The sequence below is a fragment of the Centroberyx affinis genome, unplaced genomic scaffold, assembly GCF_046629955.1.
Source record: "Centroberyx affinis isolate AG114_WGS23_722 - 3 ecotype Tasmania unplaced genomic scaffold, CSIRO-AGI_Caff_v1 ptg003154l_1, whole genome shotgun sequence".
NCBI classification, from domain to species: Eukaryota; Metazoa; Chordata; class Actinopteri; order Beryciformes; family Berycidae; genus Centroberyx; species Centroberyx affinis.
Window position 1 is genome coordinate 37735 of NW_027281210.1, and position 14818 is coordinate 52552.

The 14818-nt window shown below is 40.5% G+C and overlaps 1 protein-coding gene across 1 annotated transcript; it reads left to right on the top strand.

The window, feature by feature from the left end:
* The first annotated feature begins 2232 nt into the window (after positions 1 to 2232).
* On the top strand, positions 2233 to 14725 carry cdadc1 (cytidine and dCMP deaminase domain containing 1). The gene is made up of 11 exons (XM_071537941.1): positions 2233 to 2365; positions 3478 to 3581; positions 3828 to 4005; positions 4487 to 4790; positions 4874 to 5080; positions 5679 to 5812; positions 7308 to 7357; positions 8189 to 8358; positions 8796 to 8985; positions 10420 to 10468; positions 10938 to 14725. Exons 1-11 carry the CDS (start codon positions 2257 to 2259, stop codon positions 11036 to 11038), a joined length of 1596 nt encoding a protein of 531 aa, XP_071394042.1. The 5' UTR covers positions 2233 to 2256; the 3' UTR covers positions 11039 to 14725.
* Positions 14726 to 14818: the final 93 nt, after the last annotated feature.

The window sequence follows — 14818 nt, forward strand, 5'->3', positions numbered from 1 at the left end:
CCTAACCCCCCCCCCCCCCCCCCCCCCAACCCCCACCGTGATGTTGACATGATCCTGTCATTGTTGACAGGATAAAACAAAAGAAAGAAAGGCAGCATGCGGCAATGAGAAGGGGCTAAGGTCAGTGCTAAAATTCACAGAAACGAGGGCAGCAGTCGTAATTCAGCGTCCAGGTGGGAAGCAGGGATGGAGTAAGGCCAGCACTGACGACGGAAGAGCCAGGGCAGCACCCGTCCACTGCCAGGTAGAACACTGCACCGAGTCTGAGAAGAGGAGAGAAAACAGCTGCACACAGAATACACGAGAGTCAGAAACACGTCGGGTGGGAGCGAGAGCAGCAGCAGGGATGGTTTCGGCATCCGCCATATTTGGGATCCTTCGTGTGGGAGTCGAATGAGAGAGCTGAGTCGAAAGTAACGCCAAGATTTTTATCAGTGGAACTTTGGGTAATTAAGCAATCCCCAAAATTTAAAGTAACGTCTGCAACAAGAGGCAGTTGGGTTTTTGGGCCAACCACTAGTGGATAGATATCTTAAATATTTTAGATATCATTGATGGATTAAAGTCTGTTACTGTATTTTCATTGCTCCCACGTAATTTCGACGTGCTTTATTAGCATGAAAGTATGACAGAACAATAGTGCAAAAAGTGAAGGTGAAAGATGTTATTGGTGAAAATGGGGAGATCGATAAAAGGGTACGGAAAATTGCTATTGATTGTGGCATGGTTTCAAAGATGTATAAACTGCTTGATCTTTTCATGCCTGATGTTAATATCCCTACTCAGCAGTCCTGGGAACAGGATTTTGGTGTGCCTCTCTCCACCTGACTGTTTGACCTGGCTTAAAGAATTCCTCGATCTTATTAACATGGAAAGAGCTGCCTCCATCTTGCTGGATTTTGGTCCTGGCGTAGAGGGACCATGGACTACCATTAAATCCTATATGCTACATTTTGATCCATATACATGAAATAATTATGTGCAATAGGATATATTTTTTTTGTAATGTACAGATTTATTTAAGACTTTTGTAACACACCATGTATTGCAACCTAACATAAATAAAATGTAAAAAAAAAAATAATAATTAAAAAAATAAAAGATGAAAGATGAGCATTGTCTTGACTCAAGGCTTCATAGACTTACATGATAATGCAGTGGTGTGCTTTAGCTTTAAAATAAATACAAAAGCCAAAGAGAACCTGCCTTAAGGAAGGAAACATTGAGGTTAAAAATATATATAAAGAAAAGCCCATTTTAACCCGTAGCCTATTATCGGCATGTTGGCCCTGATGTCAGCCCTCCTGTGTGACTTCCACTTCCACTATTTGGTGTTTGAGTCTTTGTGAACTTCAACAGCCTAACAGATGACAAGCACAGGACATTTACCTGGAGGCAGCTCTGGCTGACTACATCGCTATTAATTTTTACTGTAAAAGGACATAACAACAGTTGTATTTTACTTTGCTACAGATTCCTCCTGAAATACGTTTTTGTTTTTTCACAATCACTTAAATGTGGAGAGAAAAAAAACTTAAAACGTTTATTTTGAAAGTTGTAACCGGAAGTCCTTTTTATTCTATCTTTACGCTGTTTAGAGCTCACAGAGCCGTTAGTCCCGCCCATTCTTCCACGTCAGAGAATATTTCCGGAAGCAACTCGGAGCTGCGTCAAGTTAGCCAGAGTTAGCTGGAAAAAGAACAGAAGTAAGGCGAACCTGCCTTTCAAATAAAAGCGTAAAATTGGACACTCCTGGGGGGAAAAAAACAAATATCGGGGTGGACAGAACAACATATCAAAGTAGCCAGATGAATCATTAGAATACATATGGAGTGAAACGCTAGCTGAAAAATAAGCTTTTGTATTTGAGTCTTTGTGATTTTTGACAGCCCCAAATCGGCTAGCACACATTAACGGTAGAATTGCATCTTGCGATAGGTCCATGGGCAGTAATTTTAAGCTGGGAAAGGGGGTGTTTGAAAAAAACAAACAACGGAATTGTATTTGTATTTAATTTCATTACATTTTCTACTTGAAATGCCGTCGTTATTTTCACTTCAATTGGTATTACAAAAAAATGTTGCTCCGTTGGCCGATAGTGCGTTTATTTTGAAAGCTGCGACCGGCAAATATCGCTGTCATTCTGGCTGACTTGACACTTGTAGAGTAATATTGATACTGTTCAAGCTGGACCTTCACCCAGTTGCCCTCGTGCTGGAAGCCAATTCGGGATAATTTTGACAGTTTGCGGATTGGATGGAAACAGCAAGAAGCGAGCAGATAGAGAACCGAGCCGACCCGGGCCAATCCAGGTCGGGTCGAGATGTGAGAGACACCAGCACCCAGACTGACAGCAGAGTACAAGGTGAGAGAGAGATGGAGGGAGAGTTGATACTATGTTGGTTTAGATAAATAGGTTTCTCTTTCCTGACATGCCAGTAAAACTGATATCTAATTGGGAGAGAGTGCGTGTGCGCGCGCGCGAGTGAGTGAGGGAGAGTGAGCGTATACAATATCTAGCATAGAATGTTTACCATTTCACAGTACACAATTGTATATGCTACTATAGTACATGCCTTTGACCCAAATAATCATCTCAGTATAAATTTAAAGGATTCAGCTTGATGTTTGTTGGTTCCTGTTGTGTACTGCTGTGGCAATATTGCTTCTGATAAACAGCCATGATAATAAAGTCATGGATTGAGAGAGATATAATCAGTCTCCAACCTTGCTTGTCTATGTGACAGTGACCAGGTAGTCTATCATGGAAAATAGAGGTGTCATGACAAGTGATGTAGCTGTAAATAAAGGTGGCTGAGTCTGTAATCATCATAAGGCAAACAACCACCAATAAAACACAAATTAGTTATATTCTCTGAAATTCATTCATTTATGTAGTTTTTTCCTCAAGTGACCCAATCCTCATATACCTTACATCAGTTTAATACAATTGACTATGATGTCTGCTATGAATTTAGGTCATAATGTTCCATCTCAACACAAAAAGATAGCCTATATCCTCAGTCATAACCCTGCAACCACCCAGTCATAACCTTGCAACCACACCAAACCATTGATGATGAATCATAAAATCTCAAACAGATGGTTGTCAGTGGAGTTTCTGCAGCATACTAGCATTTGTTTTGCTACAGGAGATGAGTTTGAGTTGGGCAACCCTCTCCACCCCCTTGATTTCTACTTCTTACAACATCACCCTCCTTCACATACATACAACTATACACAGTCACACTTTGGAACAGCCCAAGGTTGGGGCAAGGTTATTACTCATTCACTTATCCTGTGCAGAGTTTCCCAGCTGGTCGAGGGATTCCGGTCACAAGCCCACTTATAAAACCTCACACATACACACACATACACACACACACTCACTTACAGTGTGTACAGTACTTCTCTCTCTCTCTCTCTCTCTCTCTCTCTCTCTCTCTCTCTCTCTCTCTGTGTATGTGTCTCTACCAGGCCAAGGCCCCCCCAGGTTGTCAAATGTAAACCTGTTCACCCTGTTGAGCCTGTGGATGGAGCTGTTCCCTCAGGAGCAACCTGAAGACGAAGACCACAGTCAGGTTGTAAATAAACCTGGTGTACAAACAGAGACACAGACCCTCTTGGCAGATTTACAAGTTCATGTTGATTTTTATGTTTAAAGGTTTTCGAGGTTGTCCCATTGGACATTTTCCCTGTTAAGTTATGAGAACACAGACACCGAAATCATCTGTATGTCCCCTGGTAGATCCCTACTTTAGCTTACACTGTGTTGAGTGACAGTAAGTATTAGCGGACCTGTAATTGTTATGTCTGGTGGGTTGCAGATCCGTGGGACGGGTCTGGTGGTGGTTCGGGACGGTAAGGTGGCGGGACTCCACTGTTCGGGGCCTGAACTCCACGCAGGACAGGTAGCCATCATCCGACATGGAGCCAGACTGGCCGACTGTCAGCTGTACTTCTCTAGAAGACCCTGCGCCTCCTGCCTCAAGATGATCATCAACGGTGAGGAGAGAGAGAGGGGCGATAGATGGATAGAGAGACGGATAGAAAGACAGAAAGACATGGCTGGATGAATGAATAGACAGACATCCATCTAGCCATCCATCCATCCATGTGTACACTATGTGTACGCTATTTAGAAGAAACTCAAGGACCTCCTTCCCATACAGTGATAAGCTGCTAAGACATTGAGGAACTCCAAGTCATTTCTCTCTAACCTCTTTGCCTTCATGGGTATCTCCTACACTTGCCTCTGTCATTATGTAATCCTTTCTCAGACAGTTTCTCTTTGAGTCGCATTGCAATGATTTAACTTTCACTTTAGCCCATTTTATCATTTATCTTGGCAAGCAGCCAGTTATACAGGAATCGTTATAGTCATGCTTGCCATAGCGTCAGTAGATGTGAATCATTCCTTGCTGCCATAATAACTTTAACAACACCTGGAAAATAAACACTGGTGATGTCTTTTTCTCTTTTCCAGCCGGAGTCAGTCAGATCTCCTTCTGGCCCGGGGACCCCGAGGTCAGCATGCTGCGGCCCGCCCTTACAAACCATTCACATTACCGTTCCCACGATCCAACTGACTACATTGCCCAGGAGGCCGTGCTGGACACCGTGGCAACAGAGAAACTGAAGTCAAACAGCCGTCCTCACATCTGCGTGCTGCTGCAGCCGCTGGCGCACGGCCTGGCGCAGTTCATAGACGAGACCTCCAGGGAGAGTGACTTCATGGAGAGAGTGACAGGCGATGAACCAGAGCTGGACGCAGAGAAACTCTTTACTGGGTACTCTGTCTGTCTTATTTAATCATGCGAGGGTTATCCTTTTTTATATACAGTATGTTTTATAAATGCTTCCTGTTCTCCAGACAGCGGAAGAGACGCCTGGACGAGTTCTCCAAAGATTTCTTGATTGAGAAGGCACAGCAGCACCGAGAGGTTTTGACCCAGATGGGCCTGGAGAACTTCTGCATGGAGCCCTACTTCTCCAGCCTGAGGCACAACATGAGGGACCTGGTCGGCGTTCTGGCTACAGCGGCTGCTGGGGTGCCGCAACTCCACCATGGCTTCTACCGGTTAGAGACGCACTCCGAGTCTGCCTTCCCATCGCGGTTCTTACGTTTTTTTAACCTTTATTTATCCAGCAAGGAGTTTCTCTGACAGCTCCACCCTGATTCACATTCATTCATTCATTCATATACTGCATATACATCAACACCAACACCAGGGAGCTGCCCAGCACAACCACAGGCTTCTACTCTTAGCCACTGAGCAGCTCCACTAGAACAATTGGGGGCTAAGAGCTTTGGTCAAGGGAGCAAGAGGAAGAGCTTTACTCGCTCCCTTCATCCCTCACTTCACTTTCCCCACTAAATCTTTGAATTAAGGATGCACCCATATGGTTTGTTGAGGCCGATACCGATTTTTTTTCCCACCTATATCGGCCGATACCAATAGCAAAATGCATTTTTGTAAGAATGTTAGTACAAATGCAGGTGCAAAACAGGTTAAGCTTCTCAGACATACCTATTTTAAGACTACTAATTTGACAGTTGGTGCCTTAGATCACCGTCCTGACAATGAGTGTGTGCAGGAAAAAACTGTTCCACACCTTTATGTACTTGCTATCCACCTTTGTTGTTGGGCATTGATCTTGTCATTTCTGGCTCCCAGGGAACAGTCTTCGACCGGTGACCCATCCCAGCTGTCACCGGCCAAGACCTCAATGCCTCCTCATTACGAGGGAGTGTCCCAAGAAGTGGCTCGCCACTGCATCATCCAAGCCAGGCTGCTGGCCTACAGAACAGGTCCGGTTGCTTCTTCTGTTTGACACTGACTACATTAGCATGCACAGAATACCAGACCATATCCCGGTTCAGGTCATGTTTCGCGGAAGCTGTTGTCACGCATCTTCTTATCCCAATCACAAATGCCCCTGTGTTTTTAACCTTTTATTCAGGGACAGCTGACCTTTTAAGAAGCACACTGCTGTACATTCACACCTCTAGGCTGCCCTGCTCAGCATGAGGAGGAGGTTCAGTAATGGCCTTTCCAGGATAGTGTTGTAGGTGTTGACACTAGGCACTCTTAATCCAGCCCAATTGTCAATGAGAGCACCACCTACAGAAACTGAAACCTCATCAATAGAAAATCGAAGGAAAAAGACGCCACAGTACTGGACACAGTGTTTGATTGACAGGTGATCTTTCGGAAGTGCAGTGCAGAAACACCACAGCAATGAGCCTTGAGCACCAAAGATGGAAACATAATAAAAAAGAACAAGAATCTTGCGTATTACCACTTTAACACCACCCATTTTGCTCTATTTCTCCTTATATTCTATTTTTCTTTGCGGGAAAAGACAGGAATATAATAGGGTGAAAATAGAGGAGAAGATAGGGGAGAAGATATAGACTTTTGTAGAGCTGCAACGATTAATTGATTAATCGATCAGTTGTCAACTATTAAATGAATCGCCAACTATTCTGATAATCGATTAATCGGTTTGAGTAATTTTTTAAGAAAAATAAGTCAAAATTCTCTGATTCCAGCTTCTTAAATGTGAATATTTTCTGGTTTCTTTACTCCTCTATGACAGTAAACTGAATATCTTTGGGTTGTGGACAAAACAAGACATTTGAGGACGTCATCTTGGTCTTTGGGAAACACTGATCCACATTTTTCTTTTGAATACTGCTGGTATCTGAAGATTTTTGTTGAGGCATAGGAAAGCTGTCTGGCTCTTCTGGTTTCACCGGATGAGTCTGATCACCGTTTAGTCTGGATGGCGTAACTGGTGTCAAATGATGAGACTCAAACTACTCCATCAGCATTCCAGCTTTGATATTTTAGCCTGACAAAACCTTGAGGGTGTTCCAAAACCATAAAGTCGAGAAGCATAGATGACACTGCCAAAGATTCTTAGTCACCGTTTTATTTTTGTGGTTGTGTGGCCAATAAAAGCATGTAAACGCAATGAAAATACAGGTTAAAGAAATGCAAAAGAGGAAATTAATAGAATAGATAAGATCAAATAATGCTTCATTCAACCACTAGGGGTCTGATCAGGAACACAAAGCAAGAAACGATCTCCCTTTCGAAATGAATGGGAGTGGATGGGAGTGGTGTGTTCAAAAACAACTCACCACGTAATCCTCTTGTTTTGTCAGTCTAGAGCTGCATTCCTGTTTAATAGTTCCATATCCTACTGGCAGAAAGGTCAAAATAATTTAAAAGAACATTCCTTTCAAATTGTCCATTTGTCACCAGGTCCTAACATGTAATCTGCAATTTTCATTCCAGAGGACCCTAAGGTGGGCGTGGGTGCTGTTATCTGGGCAGAGGGGCAGTCGGTGAGCTCAACTCTCTTCTCTTTGCTTTGATTTGACTATATTATTATATTATATTATACTGTTTCCGTTCAGTAGCTTCAGTTCAGATCTGATACTTTGCAGACAGCTTGAACTGATAATATTAGCCTCATGAATGCAGATATTTGTTCTGCTCCAAACAGCATCAGATAAATCCATTGATGTCAGTGAGGGTGGCTGCAGTATACTGCTTCAGGTTAGGATAGGAAATTATTTCGATGAAAAGATATTTTAATGAAATTAGACAAATTCTTGTTATCAAGCACTACTACAGTCTGTAGATTTGCAGATACAGATGGATACAGATCTAGTGGTCCATGCTAACACTATGTTGAGTGATAGTAGGCTATTACCATTATCTCAAAAGTAAGAAAATTAGAACTTCTGAAAGGTCTAAAGAGAGTTGGTAAGTAGCTGAAAAAATAGGCAGCCAACTGTAATTGGTAAAATTGGTAAAATTTACACAAAATATGATATAAAAATAACATTCTGTTTTGAACTAGCAGGGACTACTTTACCTGTTTCTATAGGAAGTGAAGGTGGTGGGCGATGGGAGACTGTGTACAGCTAAAAATCACTCCACAGCAGATGAATACATGGTTGCTTACCTGAAGTGTTTCCAAAATATAAACCTGGCTACAAAAGTGTGTAAAGTGTTAGCATGGAGCCTACTAGCACTCAACATAGTGTATGTACAATCTACAACAATCTACCAGGGACACATGGATGATTGACGACCGACAGAAAAATCTTCCAAAATACTGTATCACTGACTCTATTGATGTAACTGTCTGCTCTGCTCTGTTGTCCCAGGCCGGCTGTGATGGTACAGGGCGTCTGTACCTGGTGGGTTGTGGGTACAACGCCTACCCAGCGGGCTCGCAGTACGCCGAGTACCCGCAAATGGACAACAAACAGCAGGACCGACAGAGACGCAAATACAGATACATCGTCCATGCAGAGCAGAACGCCCTCACCTTCAGGTCAGAACACACACATCTATCATTCCTTAGGTACACACCCATTTGACAGAGTGGATTCTTTTTTTCTTAACTGCCAGATAACCAGTGAATGTAGGTACTTTCACACTTTAGGCATTCATGCTCAATTCAGAATGGCTACTCTTCATATTCTCATATCCTTCTAATGTGTTATCTACTGCATATATCTTGATTTTATTTTTAAATCTTCACTTATCTCATACTGCATTTCATATCTTTGGTATATTTTCATATCTTACCTATTATAGTATATATATCGTACATACAAGTCAATTTTTTCCCCCATACTTATGTTCTTATTTATATTCTATTTTTCTTGCTTTTTCTTATTATTTGCTGCTGCAATGACCCGATTTCCCAAGTTTCTTCCTGCCTTATCTTAAAAGAGTGCTTCACAGAGTTCTTCCCGATGGTTTCAGGAGTCGGGACATCAGATCGGAGGAGTCCAACATGCTGTTTGTAACTAAATGTCCGTGTGATGAGTGCATCCCTCTGATCAGAGGAGCCGGCATTACACACATCTACACCACCGACCAGGACAGCGGCAAGGACAAGGGAGACATTTCCTACCTGAGGTTCAGCGGCCTGAAGGGAGTCAGCAAGTTCATAGTGAGTACATGGATGGAGGGATGGATGAATAACTTATATAAGAAGATGAAAAACAGCTAGAAAGACTGGATTGACTAAAAACAAGTGTACTTTACTGTACTAGACACTTGCATAGGAGGAGGTAGTTCAGTCTATGTTGTTGCAGTTCCTACTGGCCGCCAATAGAGGTCGATAATGTCATAGATTAGTTTATTAGGATCTTCATTAGCTATTACCAAGGTAACAGCTAGTCTTCCTGGGGTCCATAAAAACACAGAAGCTACAGATGCATAGTCAAAAACATGAATATAAACAAAATAAGATGAAATAAGCACATAAACAGAGAAGTAAAAATTAAAGCAAAAACATAACCAAAATGTACAAGAAAAGTCTTCAAAAATGTTTTCTGTTAATCAGTTCTTGAGTGTGCTGTATAATCATCTGGTCAGTTTAATAGTAAAAACACCCATATTCCTTTCTTAAATAACATGATAGAAGAGATCAGTGCCCCTTTAGCCCAAAGCTGAAGTCTGAGTTACAAATGATATGAAATGTTGAATACATTTCAGCAGGAGAAGCAGGTGAATACTATTATGAAAGCTGTACCTTCATGTAAATTTGTAGAATATACTGTATATAAAATAAATATATACATATAAATATAAATAAATATACTGTACAGTACTGCATTTTGAATTGTTTTTTAAGACAGAGCAGCAGTATTCTTGAAGTTAGTACCTGTGATCACAGGGTCACTAGTTCAAATTCCTTGACCAGTTGGGAAAATCTGGCTGGGGAGAGTGAATGAGAGGCATTTCCTGTGCCTAAACAACTACTGTTGAGGTGCCCTTTTACCAAAGCAGGTAATCCCCCAAACTGCTCCATTGCAGCTGCTCAGTAGCCAGCAGTAGAGGACGGGTTGTACTGGGCAGCTTCCAGAGTGAATGTGTGGAACTGTATGAATGTGAAGCAGGACGTTGCTGGAAAACAGCATGGAGCTCAGCTGACTTGCCCTGAACAAATAAAGGTTAAAAACACACCATAGCACTTCTCTATTATACATAGATAGTATAGGAATACAGTAACATTTGATCCATCTATAGTTGCTTTTGTTGTTTCCTCTGGATAAAAGTGTCATTGAAATACCTTAAACGTACTGTAAATGCAAATGTACTGTCTGCCTATTCAGTCAACATGTCTGTGTTGAGTATTTATTGAGTATTTGATTAATAGATAGATTAAATGGCTACATACAAAGCTACTGTACATACTTTGTAGCATAATGAAATCTCCTCTCATTCAACATGGAGAGCTACGGGAAAAGACAATGCCTTGTAACTTTTGAAAAGCCGCTGTGCTGTGGATTGGTGCAGTTGAAGAGGGCAGATAAGAACCTAACATGGCTGTAAATTTCACTGGCTTGTAGAATCTGACATTGTTTTTCTGTCTTCACAGTGGCAGAAGTCAGTTGGCTCTGTGTCGTCGTCTTCTTCTTACCTTGCCAGTGAGTTCTCCATCTTGTCATAACTGTTCCATTGTCAACAATGCATTGCGATAGTAAAGTTATATATTAAAGTAAATATAAGTTATATTGTTATTTGGCATTCTTGAAAATTGGCTTTTGCAGGTGCAAAATCCTGCAGAACACAAAGTAAAAATTTACATTTTGGTGACCTACACCTTTAACAGTTTAGCGCCAGGGCACACACACTCTAAGCTTCTCCACTTTTTCCAATTCTTAAACAATATTTTAGATGTTGCATATTCCAAGAAGATCAACCAGGTGGTTGACAAGATTCATCTCTACAATCAGAGAGATTTGGCCGCTTTATTAGCGGGGTCTGATCAGGAACACAAACCAAGAAAAAATCAATCTCCCTTTACAAATGAATGAGTTGTAGGTTCAAAAAATGAATGAATGTTCTGAAATCTTAAAAAGCAACCTGACCAGTCTCCTGTCTGTTTGTTCCCAGATGGTTGTGTTGGGAAGCATGGCAGGCAGGCTGACCAAGAGAGTCAAAGCAATAAGAGGCAGTGCACCAACAGATCCCAGGACCCGCCCCCTGTCTGCTGAACATCAACCATGGACGGTTATATGAAAAAGCAGAGTCACATTTTTAACTCTTTGTGCCACAGATCTGATATTTTATGGCTGCCTAAATATAGCCACAACAGGGAAAAATCTAGATACTGATGGTTTTCCTAGACTGCAATGAGAATATCAAATCTGTGTCACAAATAGTTTAAAAATTAGTTATTTTATGCCTTAGATGTGGGTCTGGGCTCCGTTTTGCAAAAGTCTAATTTACAGTTGAAGGAATACACCAGTGTTTTGTGAGCTTCTCCCATTGGTCAACTTAGCTGCTAAAGTGATGAGAACACAGACACCAAAATCATCCATGTGTCCCTGGTAGATCATTGGGTCTGGTGCGACACGCTAACACTTTAGCATACACTGTGTTGTGATATGATGACAATGATAGTAGGCGACTAGCATTAGCTCAAAAGTGAGAAAATGTGAACTTGTAGCAGCTCTAAAGCTAAATGGTGAGTGATCTCAAATTACAGTATATGTGGCTAAATCTGGCAGTTTTGTGTAGGAAATTGGTAAAATTTACATGAAATATGATATAAAAGTAACATAGTGTTTTGAACTAGCAGGGACTACTTTCTCTGTTTCCAGAGGACTTGAAGGTGGTCCACGATGGGAGACTGTTTACAGCTAAAAATCACTCCGCAGCGGATGAATATGTGGTTGCTCACCTGAAATAGTTCCTAAAATAAACCTACATAAAGTTAGCTATATTGAGTTCATATTTCTGTTTTAAAATGTATGAATCCACAAGCCATATAATAAAAACCACTAACAACTTTATTACTAAAAGGTTAGTACTCTTACTTTGGATAATATTAGTGGCCTACTATCACTCAACATAGTGTACGCTACAGTGTTAGCATGGAGCACCAGAGCCAATGATCTACCAGGGACATGTGAATGATTTTGGTCCTGACAATCTACCAGAAACTTGGTGTATTCCTTTAAGGTATGGCAGACACTTGTAATTTCATGTCTGCTCTCAAATCAGTGTTCAACCTGACAACATTTACGAACCGTCCTAATGAAGGCTTACTAGCCTTGCTGGAATACTTGATCTGAAAGCAACCGGATGCAAACTGGGCTCCGTTCTCCCTATGCTTGGCAGAACGCTTGCTTCCAATCTTTCACTAGTTCAGTCGCTCAGAAGTTGTCTGTGTCGCTGGATGGGAGAGACGAGGACAAGTTGAAAAGCAACAGACTGACCTCATGTGAAACCACTAAGAAGAGATGGAGTGAAGGAAGGAGGGATGGATGGATGGGTAGAAGAGGTAAAGAACGCATACAGAGCAAACTTTCACGGACAAAGTGGATGTAGGGCAATTTTAAAAGCTGTAAGGGCAGGGAATAAGGAAAGAGAGTAATATATACAGTGAAATATGTAGATTTGTTTGTCATTTTATTTTTTTATTTAATTAGTGTATAGGTTATTTAAATGGTGAAAGATGTTTGATAACGTATGTATGGGATCACTGAATGAAGGACTACATGTAACTCAATTGCTGTACTTTATACTGTAGTTTTCAAGAGTTGCAGACGCTGCACAGCGTTCTAGCCCTTGGGAGGACATCGCTGTGAGAATATTTGAAGGAAATTTAGCTGTCTTTCAATCTGTACGATTTTACTAAGAATAACAATAATATTACAGATTTATTATGTTTTAATGGGCTTGGTATATGGTGTCCAGAATGTCCAGCGACCCAGAGACACATGATGTGGCTTAAATGCAACAGTTACAGTATTTCATTCTATTCTATCTTTTTCATTGCTTAATAGTTTATCCACTGCTTTATGCTGATATTTATGTATGTATATATATATATATATATATATATATATATATATATATATATATATATGAAAAACAAAAATAAATTTCCCATTTTTAAAGACAAAGCCAACTTGTTTGCAACTTGAAAATCCTAACTATTCTGAATAGTTCTATCCTTTAAATGGATACTTTGACATTTTAAATTGGAATTTGTGGCATTTTGAGGAAAATATTTCTATATCGGCACATTCCTTAACCAATAAAATAGCATAGCATTGCTGCCATTCTGCATTCAAAGCACCAGCCATTTTCCATAAAGCATAAAAAAAAATCCAGAAATTTCAAATAAGCACAGACCCACTGTATGCATTTCCATCCTTTTATTTGTTGTGAATGTACAATAGCATCAATGTGGAAAATAGGTGGTTTTCAAATGGTAACTGCTTAGAGGACACTGGTAAAATAATGTCTAGTTTTGCTGGGACCAGATTTTTTTGGCTATTGCAGTTGGAGAAACGGATGAAAAACCCAAAGAAGTAGTTGAATTTGGCTCGTGACATTTCTGATGTACATTTTTACATCTCTTGTTTTATGTTTTGCAATGTTTGATAGAGCGTAATACTGTCACAGTTTATAGCATCCAAAACAGCTTGTATTTTCTTTTCACCAAAGACAAGTCATTATAACATGAAGAACTGTTTTTGTTGTTTTTGTCATTTTGCAGTTATAATAGTTGCTGTTCACATGACTTATTGGATGGCGTCATGATGTTCATTGGCACCCCACTGTTCTCCGCTACTGCTTTTTTTCTGTTTTGATTCACTGGATTTAAGAGATGACTAATAGCAAAACACGTTTGAAATATATTTTGAGGCTGTAAAAGTGTCTCCGAACACCTTTGCAAATGCTGAAGTAAAAGAGACCTGTATTTTATGTTTTATAGCGTTATGTTGAATTGCAAAAAAAATCTCCATGCTCAAACTCCTGAAGAATTTAGTGGACATATGTAAAATATATATGGCCAAATGAATTCTGAATTGGGGGCCTGTTAATTCTTCACTTCTGTCAACTATAAAAACCAACACCATCTTAAAGGTAGCGTTTTTCGTTTTATTATTATTATTATTATTATCATTGAACTTCCACATCTTCTGGTCCTTTAACTACATGTGTATTTTTCACAGCTCGATTTCACCATGTAATCCTGTTATAGGTGAACTTTGGACTCTTCCCAGGACGCCCTGTCTGAGATTTGGCCTCATTCTGAGGGTAAGTTTCCAGTTGAGTTTGTAGCCGGCGCAGTCGCATACTTCAACAGCGCGACTTCGGCTACCAACCCGCAGGGAAACTCAAACCCCTGGTCTGTGCACAACTGCAATCAATCAGCTGCAAATAAGTTCATAAAGTAAAATGTTTCTTTGACAGCGTAACTCAAATATAGCGAGTTAAGAGGTTCACTGCTTAATCACAACAAATATGTTCTATCCAGAGCATATTTTCATCAACATAATAATTAAGCTCCCCCTAGAAAGATATTGGAAAAATACAAAAAAAAAAAAACAGAAGAAATGAGAGAAAAGAAGGGAAAACTACACCAAACCAAAAAGGCACCTCAGAGTATTCTCTCCCGTTTCCGCGCAAATAACCAACTTCAGATCCAAATCGGGACAAAAACGCCAAAGAATTCATTACAGTACAGAAGGGAAAAGCGGTGAAACAAACACACAAACAGCCATCTTCCAGCTCGCCACCTCCTCTTTTAACAAGGAGTCAGTCCTCTCCCCACAACAAAGTGCCTTCTGTTCATTTTCAATCTCACTCACAATGGCACTCACTTCAGATGTACAAACCATATACAAATGACAGAAAATGAAACTACTTAAAAAAAAAAACAATTACCATCAAGCCCTGTGAAAACAGTAATCAGCTTAAAGATCAAAAAAAAAAAGTTTAAATCATCATATTATTATTTCATCACACAGAAAGTG

Bases quoted from the DNA above. Each gene is read 5' to 3' on its own strand.
- cdadc1 (XM_071537941.1), top strand. From the start codon at position 2,257: ATGGAAACAGCAAGAAGCGAGCAGATAGAGAACCGAGCCGACCCGGGC. The intron at 2,366-3,477 runs GTGAGAGAGAGA...TGTCTCTACCAG, and splicing joins GACTGACAGCAGAGTACAAG to GCCAAGGCCCCCCCAGGTTG. The intron at 7,358-8,188 runs GTGAGCTCAACT...CTGTTGTCCCAG, and splicing joins TCTGGGCAGAGGGGCAGTCG to GCCGGCTGTGATGGTACAGG.